We start from the raw sequence: 12,746 nt of genomic DNA on the forward strand, positions 1-12,746 counted from the left end.
AGAAGCCCCAACAAACCCAATTATTCCCAGCCCCGAGACCTGCCACGGCACTAGAAGAAACATTTCCTGAAGCTCCACAAACAAGGCATCCTTGGGGACTTTTATTTCAAGGCTCCTGACTGCTAAAATAGATGAGGCTCACGGTAAAGACCAGCCACATCACAGACCCACCGCTGCCGGGGCAGCACGTGCTGCAGAGGCAACAGCTCACCCTCAGCCACAGCCACCATGTGCCGAGTGACACTGCCACAGACACCTCACCTCGTATTTCATCTGTGCTCAAGCCAAGCTTGGCCTTCCCATCAGGAGTCACTCCTAGGTGGAGCAGCAGCGATCTCCCCCCGGTGCTGACACCTCACAGAGCCTCCCTGGGGAAACAGCAGCAGCTCCATCGCTGGGAGCATCCAAACCAGCCCAGACACAGCCCCACAGCAGGGGAGGCTCTGGCTCCGTGAACTCTGGGCAGGGAGTGTGGTTATTACACCCTCAGCCCCAGGAGGGGTGCCAAGAGCACCGTGCACAGTCACAGCCCCACGGCACAGCACAGCATGGCACAGCACAGCACGGCACAGCACAGCACAGCATGGCACAGCACAGCATGGCACAGCACAGCACAGCACAGCACGGCACAGCATGGCACAGTACAGCACAGCACGGCACAGCACAGCACAGCACAGCACGGCACAGCACGGCACAGCACGGCACAGCATGGCACAGCATGGCACAGCACAGCATGGCACAGCACAGCACAGCACAGCACAGCATGGCACAGCACAGCACAGCATGGCACAGCGCTGCTCCGGCAGGGATGGCTGCAGGGGCTCGGGGCTGCCATGCTCCCCCATGGGAACAGCTGCCAGGTGTTTCTGTGTCACCCCGAGGGCCAGGACAGGGTGACACCAGCACCAATGAGCCACCTCACTCCCAGGGGTCACCAGGATTTATAGAAGCCAACAGAACCCACACCACCAGCAAGACAGCCGTGCCTGCAACAGCTGGACATAACACAGGGGTTCTGCCAAGAAACATCAACATTCCCACCCTGAACTGAACTTCCAAACAGCTTCCCGTTGGGATTGCTCCACCCCGTACCCCGATCCTGCCCTTTTGTCAGGATCTCTCCCTCCCAGAGGGGGAGCAGCCCCTGCCAGGACCCGTTTCTCTCACACGAGCCCTGGCAGGACTGGCGAGCCGCCTGCTGCCCCCGGCCAGCTCCGGGGCTGCTGTTCCACTGGCACTCCAGCACTCATTCCAAGAGACAGACCTCTGTCTGCAGGCAAGTACAGCTCCTCACACAGCACCTCACCCGCACGAGAGATGGGAGAACGGGGAGAAACAATCACCCCCTGTCCCTCACAGGAGGGTGAGCAAGGCAGGGACAGCTCTGGAGGGCACACTCCATGAGACCCCAGCCCAGCTGCTGTACCCAGAGAAGCACAGGCAGCAGTGCCTTCTGCATGCAGCTGCCTGCCAACTTTGTCAGTTGTGATGGTGCTGATGGTCCTTCCATCCTCCCTGGCACCTGAGACCTCTCACTCCCGGAGAATGCCAGCCTGTGATGGGTTTGTGAATCACAGGCTGGCAGGATGCTCCAGTGCCCATTGCACCAGCCAGAGATGCACTCCAGAATCCTCTCCAGAAGACACTGCCCCAGGAACACAGGAATTGCTCAGGGAGCACTGCCCACAACAGCAGTGGTCACTCGTGTGGGCCAGCCTGGTACACGACCTCTCAGAGCTGGTTCTGCCCCAGGGAAGTGTCAAACCCCAGGGTTCAGTGAGCATTCTGCCAATACCAGCACAGCAGGAGCAGGGCCCAGCACCAGCCCTCTCCACAGCCCTGCAGAGCACTGGGCCTGGCTCTCTGCAGCTCCAGGATGAATCTGAAGCAGCTCCAGGATGAATCTGAAGCAGCTCCTCTGCCTTCAGCAACAGCATTTTGCATTTACACCAGCACACTGAACACAAAACAGAGTGAGCCATAAATATTTCAGCTGCTTTTTCAGCTTTGTTATTCTGTTCAAAGCAGGAAACATGACAAACCTTTGATTGTTTTGCTTAAAACCGAACAATAATTCAAAGAGAAACAAACAAGCAACATTAAATGATGCCTGTGATGTACAGGAAAGCCAAAGAATTAGAAGAAACTGATGAGGATGGTGTGGATCAGAGCAGGTACCACCCATCCCTCCCATGCCAGCCAGGGTCCTGCAGAGTGCAGGGACAGCACTGGGCCAGGTGTGCAGGTGGGCACAGTGGGACATCCCACACAGTCTGCACCTCCAGCAGGGCCTGCAGCCTCCAGAGAACAGCCACCAACACTGCTCCCAACAGCCTTCTCAAAAAACTCCTGCGAAGGCGAGTGTCTGCTCCCCTGAGCACTGCCACACTCGGAATCCTCCCGCCAGCAGCCACCTCCAGGATCCCGGGCATGTGGAGACAGCCTGGCCTGGCCCGTCCCACCCGGGCACCTCTGAGGGTCTCTGCAGTGTCTGGGGATCAAACACCCACCCATGGCCACACGTCAGGGGTGCTCCAGAGCCCACAGGTGAGTGCTGGCTGCTCCCCTGCCCAGGCTCCATCACTGCCTCCCCCTGGGGTGGGCAGCGCACAGGAACCACCAAAGCAGTGTGCTTGTGCAACACACAGGAACCACCAAAGCAGTGTGCTTGTGCAACACACAGGAACCACCAAAGCAGTGTGCTTGTGCAACACACAGGAACCACCAAAGCAGTGTGCTTGTGCAACACACAGGAACCACCAAAGCAGTGTGCTTGTGCAACACACTGAAACCACCAAAGCAGTGTGCTTGTGCAACACACAGGAACCACCAAAGCAGTGTGCTTGTGCAACACACTGAAACCACCAAAGCAGTGTGCTTGTGCAACACACTGAAACCACCAAAGCAGTGTGTTCTGTGCAACACACAGGAACCACCAAAGCAGTGTGCTTGTGCAACACACTGAAACCACCAAAGCAGTGTGCTTGTGCAACACACTGAAACCACCAAAGCAGTGTGTTCTGTGCAACACACTGAAACCACCAAAGCAGTGTGCTCTGTGCAACACACTGAAACCACCAAAGCAGTGTGCTTGTGCAACACACTGAAACCACCAAAGCAGTGTGCTCTGTGCAACACACAGGAACCACCAAAGCAGTGTGCTTGTGCAACACACTGAAACCACCAAAGCAGTGTGCTCTGTGCAACACACAGGAACCACCAAAGCAGTGTGCTTGTGCAACACACTGAAACCACCAAAGCAGTGTGCTCTGTGCAACACACAGGAACCACCAAAGCAGTGTGCTCTGTGCAACACACTGAAACCACCAAAGCAGTGTGCTCTGTGCAACACACAGGAACCACCAAAGCAGTGTGCTTGTGCAACACACAGGAACCACCAAAGCAGTGTGCTTGTGCAACACACTGAAACCACCAAAGCAGTGTGTTCTGTGCAACACACAGGAACCACCAAAGCAGTGTGCTTGTGCAACACACTGAAACCACCAAAGCAGTGTGCTTGTGCAACACACTGAAACCACCAAAGCAGTGTGCTCTGTGCAACACACTGAAACCACCAAAGCAGTGTGCTTGTGCAACACACAGGAACCACCAAAGCAGTGTGCTTGTGCAACACACTGAAACCACCAAAGCAGTGTGCTTGTGCAACACACAGAAACCACCAAAGCAGTGTGCTTGTGCAACACACTGAAACCACCAAAGCAGTGTGCTCTGTGCAACACACTGAAACCACCAAAGCAGTGTGCTTGTGCAACACACTGAAACCACCAAAGCAGTGTGTTCTGTGCAACACACTGAAACCACCAAAGCAGTGTGCTCTGTGCAACACACTGAAACCACCAAAGCAGTGTGTTCTGTGCAACACACAGGAACCACCAAAGCAGTGTGCTTGTGCAACACACTGAAACCACCAAAGCAGTGTGTTCTGTGCAACACACTGAAACCACCAAAGCAGTGTGCTCTGTGCAACACACTGAAACCACCAAAGCAGTGTGTTCTGTGCAACACACAGGAACCACCAAAGCAGTGTGCTCTGTGCAACACACAGGAACCACCAAAGCAGTGTGTTCTGTGCAACACACTGAAACCACCAAAGCAGTGTGTTCTGTGCAACACACAGGAACCACCAAAGCAGTGTGCTTGTGCAACACACAGGAACCACCAAAGCAGTGTGTTCTGTGCAACACACAGGAACCACCAAAGCAGTGTGCTCTGTGCAACACACTGAAACCACCAAAGCAGTGTGTTCTGTGCAACACACAGGAACCACCAAAGCAGTGTGCTTGTGCAACACACTGAAACCACCAAAGCAGTGTGTTCTGTGCAACACACTGAAACCACCAAAGCAGTGTGCTTGTGCAACACACAGGAACCACCAAAGCAGTGTGCTTGTGCAACACACTGAAACCACCAAAGCAGTGTGTTCTGTGCAACACAATGAAACCACCAAAGCAGTGTGCTTGTGCAACACACTGAAACCACCAAAGCAGTGTGTTCTGTGCAACACAATGAAACCACCAAAGCAGTGTGCTTGTGCAACACACTGAAACCACCAAAGCAGTGTGCTCTGTGCAACACACAGGAACCTCCAAAGCAGTGTGCTCTGTACAACACACAGGAACCACAGCAGTGTGCCTTGTCCCCCACACAGAAACCACCGAAACCTGCCCCGTGCAGCACACAGAAGGCAGCAGTGCCCGTTTGCCCAGCAGCCCGTTTTGGCAGCACTGGCACTGTCAGACCCCTGGGCACAGCTCAGCACAAACCCTGCTGATCCTGGGCACATCTCAGCTCACACCCACCCTGGGCACAGCTCAGCCCGAACCCACCCCGGGCACAGCCCTGGCCGCACCGCGCTCACCTCGGGCAACGGCATGCCGTTGATGATGAGGTCGGGCTGCTGCGGGCTCTGCCCCGTGAAGGTGTGGTGGTAGATGTGGTTGGAGCCCGCGTTCCTGCTGTTCTGGCTCTCCACGTTGAGGAAGGTGCTCTCGGAGCGGCGGCAGCCCAGCGGCAGCGTCTGCTGGTGGTAGTCGAAGTAGTTGAGGGAGGAGGTGAGGGAGGAGCAGCTGACCACGTTCATTTTGTCCGTCTCCTCCACGTCCCGCGGCACCAGGCGGATGTCGTTCTTGCTGATCTTCTTCTTCTTGCTGGATTTCTTCTGGTGCCCGTAGGAGTACTCGGCGATCCTGGGGGACAGAGGGAAATGAGAGGCTGAGAGCATCCCAAACCCAGCCCCGCAAAACGCCCACACAGGAGCCCAGAGGGCCTGGCCCCATCTCCGAGCGGGCTCTCAGTCACGCACGTTACGTCATGGTTTGGTGGCACAACACAACAACACAACTCTTTAGCTTATTTTCACATGCATAACGTTTACAGGTCAAACACGTTAAAAAAATGGGAAGGGAGAATGCTTCTGTTTTGAGCTAGTCAATGTAATTGCTGATATTTAGTTACTAGAAGTAAAGTCCAGCCTGCAGAAGAGAAAAATGGAGATGTTAAAATCCATGAACTGAAAAGGGTACCTGCATTCATTTCCATGCGTAATAAGGATTTTAAAAGTGATTTAATTTGGTCCCCATAATGAAAATTCAAAACGAATAGCAGATTTTTTCCCCAGTTCGTTTTCCATAGCAGTAAATAAAGCAGACCCAGAAGCAGCCCTAGCTGGCAAGCTCAATTCTCTCACACTCCAAAGGCTGTTTGTTTATTAATGCTTTATCTAAACTGCTGGTGTTTTGACTGTCTCCTGATCATACCTGATCTTTTCTCCAATTGAATTCCATTCCTGCCTCTCACTGACACGCACATCCCCTTCTGCTGGGAAATGCTTTCACCTTCTCAAAACCAGAGAACAACAACCGTGTGTTTTGCAAAGAAAAATGATCCTTTTTGACCTTTTTATTTCACTGCAAGCTTGTTTTTCTCTGCCTTTCCTTCCCTCTTCGCTTCCCACCTGCCAAAAGAATCAACTGATGAACTGCCTTGTTTGCCTTCTGCAAAACACCAGAGGAAAAAAGTTACTGCAAAACAACACCCGAGCAAATAATGACAAATTATTTGCACCTTGCATTAGTTGAGTCTGCTCGGCTCAGACTGGCTGTGGCTCATCTTCCCACCACAGTGAGCACCACAACAGTCCCTGCCATTAATTGTACATGCACAGCACTGGGCAACTCGGTATTTCCTAGGCAAGCACATCCAATGCCATGCACAGTCAGAAATGCACATCTGAAAGTCAGGATTTTGCTCCTCTTCTTGTTGCGATAACAGCATTAAAAAAAATAATCCAATAGCTGCAACAGAAATAACTGGACGAATAAATAATACAGTTTATCTGGAAAGGCAAATCTTGGACAAATATTCTGGTTCCAGAAAGCTAATTGCCTGAGCATGAAAATGCCACTAAGTCGAACAGCCCTCATCTGTGCCTCATAAATTAACACGTCATTGGAAGAGTCTCCAGCAGCTCCAGTGAAGAATCTCTCGCACAAGGCACCGCAGAGCCCAAAGGCGTGGGGAGAGGGTGCCTGGTGCCTGCCCAGCCCTGCAGCTGCCTCCTGCCCAGACACACACCGACCACAGCCCAGCACCCCGAGTGCGCAGATAAACCACAGCGGGCAGGGACTGCTGCTGTGCCAACGCTCTATATGCTGCTGACTCGTCCAACAATGCCTGATGAAGCTTTAATTGTTTTGTTTACCTCAATGTTTAAGTTTGGCAATGCGAGAGCCCAATTATTTCCTGCAGGCGTTCATTTTTCTGTCCTTTCTCTATTGACCAATTATTTAATTAAACCGCACTTCATTAATCCCCAAGCCGTCACAGTAAACCCGGGGCTTATGCGTTTGTGGGTAGCTGTTAGGGGCACCACCACGACATGATTTTTATCCATTCAGGTCCCATCCCCTTTTAATGGGCCGAGCTGGCAAGAAATCTGCTCTGTGAGCTTTCACTCGGAGGCATCCCATAATACAGCACAGACCGACCTTTATTTGCAGATGATTTTTCCCCCATCGAGCAAAAAGGCTTATATACGCACTTTACGCTGTGAAAACGGGGTACAATGCCCCGACTCTCCGGCATTATTTCTGCGTAAATAAAACTTTAAAGACCGCGCATCCCCCCGCGCCGCTGAATTGCCAGGGGCGAGCGTGCGTTTCCAAGGTAGAGCAAAATTAATTTCCATCCCTGCTCTCTGAAACGACTCGGTGCCGAAGGAATGGAGAAGTCATGGCTATTTCACTAGTAACAGGATTAAACCATTTATGAGGCATTGCAGCTGCTCTTTTATGGCATCTGATTGATATTCATGTGCGGTTAGCATTTGTCTCCTAACTTGTGTAACACAGAGAATAGTAAAAGAGAGACAATAATCGCCGGGCTGTTACATATTCAGGGGACTGGATTTCCCCGCTCAGCCTTTCAGCGCTGCGGGCGCGGGCTGACCTCCCCTCCGGCATTCCGGACCGAGGAGCGCCGGCCCAGCCGGGGCACACGGCACCGAAACGCCCCGAGCCGTGCCCGGCAGCGCTGCCGGTGCCGGAGCCGCTCGGGGCTGCTCTCCGTGGGCCGGGAGCCGTGCCCGGTGCCGGAGCCGCTCGGGGCTGCTCTCCGTGCCGGGGCCGGGAGCCGCAGCGGGCACACAATAGCGCCTTTGAGCGCCCGCCGGGGCTCGGGGATGCCGCTGGCAGCGGCTGCTGCGGGGATGCTGCGGGGCCGGGGGCTCTCCCCCTCGGCAGCGAACCAGCCGTGCCCCCGGAACCGCCAGGAAAACCAGGAAAACCGCTGTGCCCGCTGCGAGCGGGGATGGAGCACGGAGAATCCGCGCCGCTGCAACAGATTGGCAAGCCGCACAATTAAGGCGATTCGTTACTCCGCGCTCTCCTCGCAGAGAGCGATTTCTTAAAGCTTTGCAAGAAATCTTCTTGCAGGGATAGGAACCTCAGTTGTGCTCCTAAGGCAAATCCACCCCTCTTCGCCGCCCCCGAGTATACAGCGGCAAATGCAAAAGTAACCGCGGGGGCAAAAATCAAAGCAGACCCGCAGGTGCACATAAACAAAGGTAGCTTTACCTGCAGTTGTAGGTCCTGATTTCCTTGTTATCCCTTTTGCACTTGACTGCCACAAAGATCATGGTGACAAAAAGAATGGCTGCAATAGACCCCAGGGCAATAATGAAAATCAAGGAGAGGTTAACAGATCCTATGGACTCCTGGGCATCCAGGGCTGGAGACAGGTATATCAAAATCAAGGCAGAAGCCGAGAGAGATGTTTTCCCATGGTCGTGAGCCACCACGATGAGCTCATAGGCTGTTTTGACATTCTCCCCAAAGGCTCTGGTGGTCCTTATCTCTCCATTGACCTGGTCGATCTCAAAAAATCCTCTGTCTCCTTCCACCATTTCGTAGGAAAGTCTGCCATTTTCACCCTCATCGTAGTCATCTGCCTTGACCACGGTGACCAGGTAGCCAACCCCCGCGTTCCTGGGGATGTACACCTCCGCCGTCCCGTTGACCAGCGGCGGGGCCGTGATCACGGGCGTGTTGTCATTGACGTCCAGGACGATCACCCTGACGGTGGCATTGCTCTGCAGAGAGGGATTACCCCCATCTTTTGCCAAGACCTTGAACTCAAAGGCCTTGGTCTGCTCATGGTTGAAGGACCTCAAAGCATAGATATCTCCAGAGTTGGGGTTGATGGAGACATAGGTGAAAACAGGCATGTCCCTGACTTGGGAGGGCACGATCTGGTAGGACACGCTGCCATTGAGGCCCAGGTCGGGGTCTCTGGCCGACACCGAGAGCAGGTAGGCCCCCGGGGTGTTGTTCTCCTGCACGATGACTTGGTAATAGGGCTTGGAGAAGTGGGGATGGTTGTCATTCTCATCGGTGATCTTGACGGTGAAGGACTTGGTGGCCTGCAGGGACGGGATGCCATTGTCCCTGGCCTGGATGGTGAGGTTGTACTGGTCCCTCTGCTCGCGGTCCAGCCGCCCGTCCACCAGGATGGTGGAGAAGCTCTCGTACTCCTGCAGCCGGAAGGGCACGTTGCCCAGGAGCTTGCACTGCACGCGCCCGTTGGCCCCCGAGTCGCGGTCCGAGACGCGCACCAGGGCGATGACGTAGCCCGGCGGGGCGTTCTCGCTCACCTCCACCAGCTCGCTGTTGACAGACAGCAGGTTGATGAGGGGCGGGTTGTCGTTGGCGTCCTGGACGCTGATGGTCACTTTGCAATGGGCAGGGATGGAGTTAGGCCCCAAGTCCTTGGCCTGCACGTCCAGCTCATAGACGTGGCCCTCCTCGTAGTCGATGGCACCGCTCACCGTGATGAGGCCGCTCTGGGGGTCGATCTGGAAGAGCTCCCGGGCCCGCTCAGAGACGTAGCTGTGAAACGAGTAGAGCACCTGGCCGTTGGTGCCCTCGTCCGGGTCGGAGGCGTTGAGGCGGATGACTGGCGTCCCCGGCGGGGCATTTTCAGGCACGCTGACGGTGTAGGCCGGCTCCTCGAAGAGCGGATTGTTGTCGTTGGAGTCGATGACGCGGATGCTGAGCTCCACCGTGCCAAAGTTGGGCGGGTCACCACCGTCCAGCGCCGTGATCACGTAGCTGTAGTGGGACTGGGTCTCACGGTCCAGGCTCTTCTCCACCACCAGCTCGGCAAAACGAGACCCGTCCCCCCGCGTCTTGGTCTCCAGCCCAAAGAGGTCATTGGGGGTGATCTCATAGCTCTGCACCCCAAAGCTGCCCGAGTCCGGGTCATAGGCACTCTCCAGCGGCACCCGGGTGCCAGGGCTGGCCGTCTCCGAGATCTCCAGCTCGATTTGGTCCGTGGGGAAGCTGGGCGCGTTGTCGTTAAGGTCCTTGATCTCCAGCTTGATCACACAGATCTCCATGGAGCTGGACATCACCTCCAGCGAGATGACACACTTGGGGCTCTGTCGGCATAGCAGGTCCCTGTCGATCTTCTGCTTGGTCACCAGCAGCCCGGACCCGGGGCTGATGTCCACCAAGTGGGGGGCCGAGTTGGAGACCACCCGGAAAGCGGCGGGCTGCCGGGGGTCCAGCACGAACCCGGCGTCCCGGGCGTCCTTGGCGACGTTGGCGATCACCGTGCCGGCCCGCTGCTCCTCCTCCACCGAGTACTTGAGGTTGACGAGGGCCCCGGCGCCGGCCCAGAGCAAGGCGGCCCCCAGCAGCGCCGGGAGAGCCCCCATGGCCGCGCCGCCGCTCCGCCCGCCGCGCCGCGCCCCGACGGCCGCCGGCCGCGCGCCTCAGCGGCCCGCCGCGCTCATGCGGGCAGCGCCCGCCGGGCTGCCCCGGCGGCGGGCGGGCGGGCGGCTGCGGGCACCGGAGCCGCGGTCCCCCGCGCACACGCCAACGCCGTCCGCTCAGGCGCTCCGTGCCGGCGGCGCCGCGGAAGGGCCGGGCATGGCGAGCGGGTGCGGGCGCAGAAGCGGGGCGCTGAGCCGAGCGGTACCGGAGCGAGGAGCGAGGAGCCGAGCCGTGCGGCGCAGCGCCGAGCCAGCCGAGCCCGTTCCCGCCGGCGCTCGCTGCGGCGGCCGCACGCCACTGCCCGCAGTCCGGAGCGCCGGCGGGCGGCGCGGGGGCGGGCGGCGCGGGGGCGGGCGGCGCCCGGCGCAGCCAATGGGCGCTCGGGGGCGGGACCGGCGCGCCGCGCCGCCGCCAATGGGAGAGCGCCGCCGGCCGGGGGCGGGGCCGGGGCGGGGCCGGGCCGGCGGCGCGGACGGGAGCGGAGCGGGAGCGGAGCGGGCACGGAGCCGCGCGGAGCCGAGCGGGACCGGGCGGAGGCGCTGCCCAAGCCGGGAGCCCGCTGTCCCTGCTGTCCCTGCTGTCCCTGCTCCCCTGCCCCGCTGAGACCGTCCCGCTACCCGGGAGCTGCGGACGCAGTGGTGTTTTGGCTCCGCGGCCGCGGTCACCGGCGGTTACTTATTTAGCCAGTGCGCACTGGGCGGTGGCGGATCTCGCGGGCAGCGTGGGGCCCACAGGGTCCCGCGGAACGCCCAAAGTCCGTTCAGTAGAGACCGAACCCTCTGGGGCAGGAGGACCCCGCCCTGCCGGGCAGTGTTCCCGGGAGCAGGCGAGGGGCCCGGGACCGCCCAACGCCCCCGGGAGGCTCCAGCCCCGCAGCGCTCGCTGCACCGTGCTGATGCCTGGAGAAACCACCGCGGTACCGAGTCCTCCTAACATAACGATGAAATAAAGCGTTCCCGAGTGCGTGTGCCCGTGCCTTACCTCCCGTCTCCGCGCCGTCCTCAGGGTCCCGGGGGCTCTGTACGGGGCCGGGGGAAGGTGTCACCGGGAGAACCCCCGGCAGTTCTCGGCTCGGAAACCTCCCACCACGCCGCTCCCCTCCCCGGGGTTACAGCGGGGCCGGTACCGGCAAAGCCCCGCAGCCCGCCGGTCGGCAGCGGGCAGGCAGCGAAGGGAGAAGGGGGACAGCAGGGGGGAGTCCGGTGTATCTGCCGCGGCACGGGTCCCACTGGGTGGTTGGCATCGGGAACCGACACCTGGGCGGTGCCGCGCCCCGCGGGCACGGCCCGGTGTGGCCCGGCCCGGTCCTGCCCCGCCCCGCCCGGCTCGGCCCGGCCCAGCCCGGCCCGGCTCAGCCCAGCCCGGCTCAGCCCAGCCCGGCCCGGCCGCGCCGTCGGGCTCCGCAGCGCCTTCCCAGGCACAAGGGCGCCATCTCGCGGCCGCGCGGGGGGCGGCACCGGGACATCGAGAGAACGGGACACCGAAAGTACGAGTCACCGGGACACCGAGAGAACGAGATACTGAGGGACCGGGACACCAAGACACCGAGAGAACGGGACACCGGGACCCCCCAGACACTGAGACACCGGGACACCGAGAGAACGGGACACCGGAACACCGGGACACCGAGAGAACGGGACACCGAGACACCGGGACTCCGGAACACTCGGTCTGGGCGGGGTCCTCAGGCGGCACGGGCCCCTCCCGGCTGGGAGGGCCTGTAGAAGATGACCGGGACACCCCCTGCCGCCAGGGACAGCATCCATGCACGGTCACCGTCCCTGGGACAGCATCCGTTCAGAGGCACCGTCCCCGTGATCCCGTCCCGCGCGATAATATCTGTCCGGGGACACCCAGCACCTCTCTGGTGACACCTGTCCCGGACAGCACCGCCCTTTGTCTCCATCCCCCGGGACAGCGTCCCTCCACGGACAGCACCCCACGAGATGCCCCCGTCCAGGGAGGGACACAGCGCCCGGGGACAGCCGAGGGGACCCGCTCCTCCCCGCGGGACCCCGCAGGGACGCAGGGCCCCCGTTTCCGCTGCCGTGTCCTGCAGCAGAGGGACAACAGCCGGCAGAGGAAAGGCCTTTGGCAGGTGCTCCTTCTCCTGTCCGGCAAGCAGCAGCGGAGGTCACTGTGACCCGCGGGGGAGTGGCAGTGGGACACGGAGGGGTGGCAGGGGGGGACGGCACGAGGGGCAAGGGCCTGTCGAAGTCTTCCATGAGAAAATTAATTCTGATGACTTGAACTGTGCCGTGCGGATTGAAAACCTGGCTGAGGGATCATAAACAAAGGGTAATTAGAAGCAGGGGGAGGTGTTTATGGGGTACTGCAGGGATCTAGGTTAGGGCTGCTCTCATTTAATACCCTCATTAATGACCTGGAAAGAGGGAGTAAACTACACATTAATGAATTTGGCAGATGATGCTATACTGGGAGGTGCTGTGAGCT

At 58.6% G+C, this 12,746-nt stretch overlaps 1 protein-coding gene across 2 annotated transcripts in view; it reads right to left on the reverse strand.

Moving 5' to 3' along the window:
- PCDH19 (protocadherin 19) overlaps positions 1–10,238 on the reverse strand; it is a 63,783-nt gene extending 53,545 nt beyond the window's left edge. For both annotated transcript variants that reach the window (XM_054289617.1, XM_054289616.1), the window contains exons 1-2: positions 8,094–10,238; positions 4,880–5,207 (exon numbers count right to left, since the gene is read on the reverse strand). In XM_054289617.1, coding sequence (XP_054145592.1) covers positions 4,880–5,207; positions 8,094–10,234 — 2,469 coding nt within the window. In that variant the 5' untranslated portion in view covers positions 10,235–10,238. The remainder of the gene's footprint in view (positions 1–4,879; positions 5,208–8,093) is intronic.
- Between the last annotated feature and the right edge of the window lie 2,508 nt (positions 10,239–12,746).

The sequence above is a fragment of the Melozone crissalis genome, unplaced genomic scaffold (genome assembly GCF_028551555.1).
Source record: "Melozone crissalis strain CALT ecotype California unplaced genomic scaffold, PUWL_Pcris_2 ptg000068l_1, whole genome shotgun sequence".
NCBI classification, from domain to species: Eukaryota; Metazoa; Chordata; class Aves; order Passeriformes; family Passerellidae; genus Melozone; species Melozone crissalis.